At 49.0% G+C, this 8,857-nt stretch overlaps 1 protein-coding gene across 4 annotated transcripts; it reads left to right on the top strand.

Moving 5' to 3' along the window:
• The first annotated feature begins 373 nt into the window (after positions 1-373).
• Positions 374-5,369, top strand: SSTR1 (somatostatin receptor 1). 4 transcript variants are annotated; one of them, XM_025919687.2, is made up of 3 exons: positions 374-994; positions 1,806-2,914; positions 3,276-5,369. In XM_025919687.2, exons 2-3 carry the CDS (start codon positions 1,873-1,875, stop codon positions 3,314-3,316), a joined length of 1,083 nt encoding a protein of 360 aa, XP_025775472.2. In that variant the 5' UTR covers positions 374-994; positions 1,806-1,872; the 3' UTR covers positions 3,317-5,369. The 4 variants fall into 4 exon arrangements, with proteins under 4 accessions (XP_025775472.2, XP_086566009.1, XP_086566011.1 ...); XM_086709883.1 differs by lacking the exon at positions 374-994 and having other exon boundaries at positions 1,086-2,914; XM_086709885.1 differs by lacking the exon at positions 374-994 and having other exon boundaries at positions 1,090-3,005.
• Positions 5,370-8,857: the final 3,488 nt, after the last annotated feature.

The raw sequence follows: 8,857 nt of genomic DNA, 5'->3' as shown, positions 1-8,857 counted from the left end.
TTGCTGCAGGTCAGTCTTCCTGGGAACAGGTGCGTTTCCGAGAAAGACTTGATGGGATTTTGAAAAGGGATAGGAGAGCTGGAAGGAGTGATTCTTCCTTGGACTGCAACAAGTGAAAGGCCAAAAGGAGCCTAGGCTAGGGATGCTGGGAAGTCCGAAAGGTAGTTAAAGATCATGGTAATTGAACATTCATTCTCTTCCACAGAAACCATCCAATTCCTAAATGAGGCAAAGGCGCTTTAGGCATGCCTACATCGATTTCTGTCTCTTAAAAGTTTCGGAATTAGAACGGGGTCACACGTCCAGGGCCTCAAAAAAGGCTGAAATCCTAGTTGTTCACAGAAAGACTCGAAGGTCTTCCGGCCAGTTTGTGGAGTTGGTGACAGGTCTGGTCACCTGCACAGCGGACCCCGCGTGGGTTTAGAGGAGCTGGCATCCTTGCCCTCCCAGGCCTTTTACACTCTCCTCCCCCGGGGCCCGCCAACTCTCCTGGGTACAAAGTACAGCAGGGACGCAGGCGGAGCCTTTCCAAGCGGCGCAGCCATATCTTTCCCCACTGAACACCTAGATGGATTTCCAATACCGCGCCTGGCACGTTCGGGAGGGAGCCTCAGGCTCCTTCCGAGCTCCCAGCCGCGCGTCCTCCTTTCTGCAGTCTATATTCGTCTGGGAGACGCAAGGGGCTCTGGGCACCACAAGCCTTATTAAGAGATTCGCAATGGTTTACTCAGGCCCCTAAACCGCTCCCGCCTGCGAAGAGCAGCCTGCGGTGTTGTAACGCAGAAGCTCCTAACGCAAGGTTTTTGCGCTTCCTCCTCCTAACACCGCTCAGGGTCAGTTTCAGCGACTCTAAGAGTATCTGCGTGGGCGCCTGTGCTGGGGTCCCGCCCAAAGAAAGGAGTTGGACCGCGCGAAGAACGTCACCGTGCTACCAGACCGCACAGGCACTTTGCACGGGCCATCTCCGCGTCGGTCTGGGAGTAGCGCGCCCTGGGTAAGGGGGACTGAGAGCTTCCGCGGCGGGTCTTCAGGGGTAGGGCTAGCGGGGGCGGGAGGTGGGGGTTTAGGGCCCCGGACGATTGGACGGGAATGGAGTTGGGGGGTCTCTCAGGACCAGGCGGCAACTCAGGGAAACTGAGATGAACTCTGGACATCTGTGCTTGGGGTCTGCTTCATTGGAAAGGAGCCGGGGTGGGAAAGATTCTACACTTTTCGTTCCCACCCCCCCTCCAGGAGGAGAAACTCGCCAGTCCCCGCTGAGGGATGGGTAAAGGGTATTGCAAGAGACTCCCTGGAGCAGCTGCTCGAGTTGATCTGAGCACAGGACTGGGAAGGAAAAAAAAAAAAATGGGCGAGGGGTGGTAAACCACCTACATCGCCTTCCTCCCTCTTTTCTCCATCACCCCTCCCTTTTCGTAGCTGCTGACGCGCTGGTGGTGCCTATTAATCATTCACCAGCCCAGAGCCGCGCCACTTAATGGCTGTGCGGCGCGGGGCTCCAGCCTCTCGGTCTCCCCTCTCCACGCTCGCGTGTGCCCAGGCGCCTGGGAGCGGGCTTGCGGGTGCGCGCAAGCAGCCGCTAGGCAATGCGCCCCGCCGGCGCCGGTCAGAGCCAAGCTCCCCTTAGCCGCTGCGTGCTATCCCAGGTGCCTGGCAGTAGTGAGCTGCGGGCAGGCGGGCAGGGTGCCGAGTGAGAGCGCAAGCGGCGGGGGCGCAAGGAGAGCGCTCCAGCCCCAGCAGCCCCAGCAGCCCCCATTAGCTGAAATGTTCCCCAATGGCACTGCCTCCTCTCCTTCCTCTCCTAGCCCCAGCCCGGGCAGCTGCGGCGAAGGCGGCGGCAGCAGGGGCCCCGGGGCCGGCGCTGCGGGCGGCATGGAGGAGCCGGGGCGAAATGCGTCCCAGAACGGGACCTTGAGCGAGGGCCAGGGCAGCGCCATCCTCATCTCTTTTATCTACTCCGTGGTGTGCCTGGTGGGGCTGTGTGGTAACTCCATGGTCATCTACGTGATCCTGCGCTACGCCAAAATGAAGACGGCCACCAACATCTACATCCTGAACCTGGCCATCGCCGATGAGCTGCTCATGCTCAGTGTGCCATTTCTGGTCACCTCCACGTTGCTTCGCCACTGGCCCTTCGGCGCGCTGCTCTGCCGCCTCGTGCTCAGCGTGGACGCAGTCAACATGTTCACCAGCATCTACTGTCTGACTGTCCTTAGCGTGGACCGGTACGTGGCCGTGGTGCACCCCATCAAGGCAGCACGCTACCGCCGGCCCACCGTGGCCAAGGTGGTGAATCTGGGCGTGTGGGTGCTATCGCTGCTTGTCATTCTGCCCATCGTGGTCTTTTCGCGCACGGCGGCCAACAGTGATGGCACGGTGGCCTGCAACATGCTCATGCCTGAGCCCGCTCAGCGCTGGCTAGTGGGCTTCGTGTTGTACACGTTTCTCATGGGCTTCTTGCTGCCCGTCGGGGCCATCTGCCTGTGCTACGTGCTCATCATCGCCAAAATGCGCATGGTGGCCCTCAAGGCCGGCTGGCAGCAGCGCAAGCGCTCGGAGCGCAAGATCACCCTGATGGTGATGATGGTGGTGATGGTATTTGTCATCTGCTGGATGCCTTTCTATGTAGTGCAGTTGGTCAACGTGTTTGCAGAGCAGGACGACGCCACGGTTAGCCAGCTGTCGGTCATCCTCGGCTACGCCAACAGCTGCGCCAATCCCATCCTCTATGGCTTCCTTTCGGACAACTTCAAGCGCTCTTTCCAGCGCATCCTGTGCCTCAGCTGGATGGACAACGCCGCCGAGGAGCCTGTCGACTACTACGCCACGGCCCTCAAGAGTCGCGCTTACAGCGTGGAGGACTTCCAGCCGGAGAACCTGGAGTCTGGAGGCGGTGTGTTCCGTAATGGCACCTGTACGTCTCGGATCACGACTCTCTGAGCCTTGGCCACGCAAGGGCCCTGCGCCACGGGAGGAGGAAGATGAGGAGGAGAAAGGGAGGCCGGGTGCGAGAGGTGAAAGTATCCCCGGCGTCTGGGTGCGGTGGGGCAAAGTGGGGCTAAGTAAGACACTGTGTGCGCGTGGGGTGGAGAGACCTGGGAGAGTCGCGCGACAAAGTTGGAACTGGGCACTTTGCTTATAAATTGGGAAGGCTTGAGGGCCCCTTTCTCCTCTGTCTGCTACTTTCGCTCCTTCCTACATTGCGCTTGCACTTCTGCGCCCCTCTATGCTCCCCACTCTGTAACTTGGATCTTTCCTTCCGCCCCGTCCTGCAGGTGCAGATCATGAACTCATAAACGTCGCCAACTCTGCCTGACCCTCAGCCCGGCCAGCCGTTATTTTTGTTTGAGCTGAGCCACAGTTACCGCCACGGGTTTCCCACGGGATGAGTCCCCAGCTCGCCCTCAACCCCGCCCTGCCGCGCCCCTCCGCTAGCCAGAGTCTGCCTGGCGCCCCTAGCGGAGTCTAGAGAATCACCGCTCTGCGTTTGCGCATCCCCGTTTGACGGGAAGTAGGACTGGAGAATGAACTAGGCAGTAGGTCTTTTTCTTCTTTCAGGTGGGGTTGTGCCCTTGCCCGAACCCCTTCGCCACTCCCTCTCCACCCAGGGCGGAGCCAGGTGCTTAGTAAAATCGGTCCCACGCTTCGAACCCCGGGCATTCTGTAGTCCCCATCTAAACCCCACTTGGAGCAAAAAGGAACTGAGGACCAGGAGTTTTTTAGAAGATTCCAGGGTTTGGCGGGGAAGGGATTGTAACGGAAATCACCCTGTTTTCCGGCTCACAACCGGCGCTTTTGATTTCAAAGACCAAGTGCTGGGCACTCCCAGGACACTGCTGGTCTGCCTTAGGCCGGGCGAGTCAGGGCGCACTTTCTGCGGGGCCGCCTGGGAGTCGAGGCTGCTGCCGCTACACTAGGATTTCTCCCTCACCTAAGCTTCTGGAGGTGCAGATGTAAGAGCAACAACAGACTCGGTTCCTGCCCCGGTTTCTGTCGAAGACCAGGCACCGGGGCCAGGACCTCCGTGGCGCCTTCTGAGCCTTGGCCAATCCCGACCGCGTTGCTGCCGCCCGCCCGCAGGCTAAAGAGTGCGGCCTGCCTGGCCCCTGAAGGTTGCTGCCTTTCAAGTGGTGCCTAATAAGTTATTTTCTTGATTAACATGTTTGTTTATTTATTTATTTGTGGTATTTGAAAATGTGTCTCTGCTTTTCTCTACTTGCCTAATCCAGGGCCTTTTCTTCAGGACACTGGGGGTGGGGATGGAGGTGACAGTGGGGGGGAAGCTCTCTCCCCAAGGCCCACTCAAAACCCGTCTTCTTTGTTGAGCCGTCTTTTCTTTTTGCTTATGTTCAGTGAAGTTTGGAGATTCTTTTATACTTTTCTTATGTAGTCTCTTGTTTGTCTTATAATAATTATCATGATGATAAATAAATAGGTAACGTGGCTTAGCCTCCTCCCATGCAGAGTGGAATGTCCTGAATTCCTTCCAACATCACCCTATGTATGACTTTATTTCTGCTTTTTACATATTATGAATATTTATCTTGCTCCATTGTCATGAGTCCTCGAGACAATTGCCAAATACAGCCACTAGCAGTGAGAGATGCAAGGCTGCGGGAGCACTTTCAGATGCGGGCGTTCAAGCAGCACTCAGGTCTGGAGCTGAGAAATCTGATTCAGACAGATTTTAATCAGGGTTGAGAATGTCCCTGGTTAGGCCCCTGCTTCTTCTAAGTTCCAGCATAGGTGATTCTAATATACGTTCTGGTTAACATTGTCCCTTCTTTTTCACACACTGAAAGTAGAGTAATTTGTGTCTGTGTTTAATCTTACCAACTACATTGGAAGCCTGAGCAGGGCAAGGACCAATAATTTTACTTCTTTGTATTTCCTGTATTGCTTTAGTATGCTGGCATGTACATAGTAGGCACTAAATACATGTTTGTTGGCTGATTGTTTAAGAAAGCCAGAGTGTATTACAACCATTGGGTGATACTAAATCTGGGGCTGTCATGGACATGATACACAATGGTTGAAATCACTATGGAAAAAGATGTTTTGTGTAATATTTGCTTCAAGAACATTGTGCTTTCCTGAAAGCAGTAACAAAGAGTTAAAATGTCTCTAATGTTTTGTTTAAACTAATGAACAAACATATGCTTTTGGTTATACATCATAAAGTTTAGCTCTGTCCCTTAATAATATATATTATTACTACTTTGGAAAATAGATTTTTAATGGTTAAGAACAATGAAATTTACAAAGCTAAATCTTGATCATTATCCTCTTTAGAGGATACAAATCCAGTGCTCTTAACATGTTACCATCGTAATATTAATGAAATAAACAAATGTATTATGTTGTTGCAAGTTGTCTGACTTTGCCATTTGAATTTTACTGTTTCAAGGGATTACTCAAAAACACATCACATGGGCTTGGTCGCTTTATGTTTCACTTAGATTTTAAGAAGAAAGGTTTCAGATTACTTTGGGAATTTTACCAAGATTGGGGTTATACTTTGAATTATTATTTTTTTTAAAAAAGAAAAGTCTGTTGGTTCAGAGAAAGAGGAAAAGCAACTTTGAGTCAGTATGAATAGGAAGCAGTGTAGTGGCCTGTAGTCTTTATGGTCTGTTCTTGTCACCAAACTAACAAGATGATACCTCAGTCTTTGCCAGATTAAATTACTGTCTTCCCTCACTTATGACCTCAGACTTTGTTGTGGGAGCTAAGTAATTGCTGACTTACATCCCAGGGAAAGATAATAGGAAAAAATGGGAAAGAGGGTGAGAGAGAGAGAGAGAGAGAGAGAGAGAGAGATTGCCTAAAGGTGTTCCAGAGGAAATGGGTAAAAGAAATAGAAAAATCAGATTTCAACATATGAGAAGAGAGTCATATTTTATGCTTTGTTCAACGATGGCCTTTCTATCCCTAGAAGAATTTAAGAAGATACTAGAGAAAATTTTTAAAAGACTTTATTTTTCAGGGCAGTTTTCTTTTCATAGCAAAATAAGTGGAAAGCAATATTTCCCAAGCAGGCAATAGCAGTGATTCCAGAGCGAGAGTGGTGGTGGTGGTGGGGGGGGGGGGGGTCAAAAAGCTACAAATGCTGTTAACTCTAGGCTTTATAGTTCTATACATGATCTCACTATGACTAAGGATAGCTGGACTTTTGTCTTTTTAAACTATTTTTAAAAGCTATCGCAAGGTGGCAAACTGAACTCATAACTTAGATATGCAGAGAAAACATTTTGTTATTTTGGTTTTAACTAACCTGAACATTATTCCAAGCCCCTTCCAACTGGCTAGCTGGGAGAAAAAAATTAAATAAATATTCAAACATCCAATTGAACTGAGCCCTCTCTGCCCTTTGCCCTCTGTAAACAGGTGGTTTGTCTCTCAAGATGATTCCTTCTATAGTTTGTTGAAATCTGCAGCTTCTGGAGTTTATGATCCAACCTCTCAGCTTGGTGAGGGCCACACTCAGCTCCTGTGGGCTGTGACCTTTTCAGAATCTTCCACAGTGTTCCTCCAGCCCACTGGTCTGGGAGGCTACCCTTGACTCTGCACAGAAGGAATGATCTCGCCCTGCCATAGGCAGCCCCATGGTGAGCCTCTTGGCTCAGCGGCTAGGGGAATCTAGAGTGGCTGTGGACTGGTGACCCTCTGGATCTCCTGTCTTGGATCTTCTTTATGTGGCTCTGTGTTGGGCCTTTTGCATCTCTCCTTACCTTTGTCAACCTCACTTCTCAAAACCGTTCCACTCGGGGCGCCTGGGTGGCGCAGTCGGTTAAGCGTCCGACTTCAGCCAGGTCACGATCTCCCGGTCCGTGAGTTCGAGCCCCGCGTCGGGCTCTGGGCTGATGGCTCAGAACCTGGAGCCTGTTTCTGATTCTGTGTCTCCCTCTCTCTCTGCCCCTCCCCCGTTCATGCTCTGTCTCTCTCTGTCCCAAAAATAAATAAACGTTGAAAAAAAAAATTAAAAAAAAAAAAAACAAAACCGTTCCACTCACCCCACATCTCCTTTCCACTAGAGAAAGTACAAAGGAGAGGAGTCCTTTAGTCTTAGCCCTTGATGTGCTAAAGCAGGATGAAAGGATTTGGTGAATCTCTGTGCAACCCACTACCCCCATTGCCTCACCTGATTTCCAAGGTTTTTTGCATTGCCTACAAGTTGAAGACAAGCCCTCTCCTATCCTAAGGTGATGAATCTCATCTCAGAATGAGAGACTGCAATGAAACATGATTTATTTTATTATTATTTTTTAAGTTCACTTATTTTGAGAGAGACAGAGACGCACACATGGGGAGGGGAAGAGAGACAGAGAAAGAATCCCAAGCAGGCTCCCTACTGGCAGCATAGAGCCCGACATAGGGCTTGAACTCACCAACTGTGAGATCATGACCTGAGCTGAAAGCAAGGGTCAGATGCTTGACAGACTGAGCCACCCAGGCCCCTGAACATGATTCATGAAATATGTTAAGATGTATCATTCTTTTTTTTTTTTTTTTTTAATTTTTTTTTCAACGTTTATTTATTTTTGGGACAGAGAGAGACAGAGCATGAACGGGGGAGGGGCAGAGAGAGAGGGAGACACAGAATCGGAAACAGGCTCCAGGCTCTGAGCCATCAGCCCAGAGCCTGACGCGGGGCTCGAACTCACGGACCGCGAGATCATGACCTGGCTGAAGTCGGACGCTTAACCGACTGTGCCACCCAGGCGCCCCAAGATGTATCATTCTAATGTCTATGAATTATTATCTCTCTTACTAGTGACCTTTGTATCCTAGAGGCCATTTTCTCACACAATATCCCAAAACAGGATCATGTTGAAAATCTTTCATGCCTCATGTAATTTAACCCTGATCATTGCACCAAATGCTGTATGCATGATTTTGGCCTGAGAAGAAAGGTAAGGCATTCTTCTGGAAAATATTATGGAAGATACATTTTTAAAATCTGTGATATATTTCCAACTTATTTTAAACCAATATTAGAGATATCATATTTATATCAATCTTCTAAAAAAAACCACCTTGGTAGTGGGGTAGCTTTGTAAATCTTGCTCATTACCTTCTATATTCCAATGTACCACATCAGAGAGGTTAGGCACAAAACTGAAATGATTGATAGATGTTCACATAATTGTTACAGTGGTGTGTGCTTAAAAAAATAAAGCATTGCAGTCTATGCTGCTATCTCATTGCACCATACACCTTTGAGCTAATGAGAACCTCTTCCATATATTCAGATGGAAATCTTGCTTTTCATTCAGCACATTTCAGTTTGCTGGTTTTAAAAGAAGGCAGAGAGGTTCAACATTGTTACATGGTTTCCCTGGAGGAAGGCAGGCACAGAGATAATGTTGTAAGTGATCATTTACTATTTTGTTAAATATCTAGAGACAAGCATTATAGGGAGTGTACTCATGAAAGGATTTGTATTAAGGATGATCAGATATAGTTCAGTTTCTGATTTCAACTATAAAGGAAAGGAATGTGTCTCTACCATGATGATAAAGTTGAGGAGGCCTGTGAACACAAGCAACCAGTGCAAACTAAAATTATCAAAATACCTGCTTGTCAAACTGTTGGGTGGAGAGGAACATCATCTATAAGGGAGATATAATTTAAAATAAAAACCCTTTGGTAAAGTTCACTTTGATAATGAACCTAATTATTTTCAAAACACATATTAAACTCAATCTTATTAGTCAATAGTTGGAAATATTACACACATTTAAGACTGAGACTAATTGTCTTAATATTCTTTGGAACAATAGTGAGCTTAAGACTCTAAAAATAAATATCTCTTTAAGCCAGATTGATTCAAGTATTCAATTTTGAAAGGACAAGA

The sequence above is a fragment of the Puma concolor genome, chromosome B3, assembly GCF_028749965.1.
Source record: "Puma concolor isolate L17-30 chromosome B3, mPumCon1.1.hap2, whole genome shotgun sequence".
Taxonomy (NCBI): Eukaryota; Metazoa; Chordata; class Mammalia; order Carnivora; family Felidae; genus Puma; species Puma concolor.
This window is presented reverse-complemented; position numbering and strand designations above follow the sequence as displayed.

Coding starts and splice junctions, on each gene's coding strand:
- SSTR1 (XM_086709883.1), top strand. CDS start 1,765: ATGTTCCCCAATGGCACTGCCTCCTCTCCTTCCTCTCCTAGCCCCAGC. Junction 2,915..3,275: donor TGTGTTCCGTAATGGCACCT/GTACGTCTCGGA, acceptor CCCGTCCTGCAG/GTGCAGATCATGAACTCATA.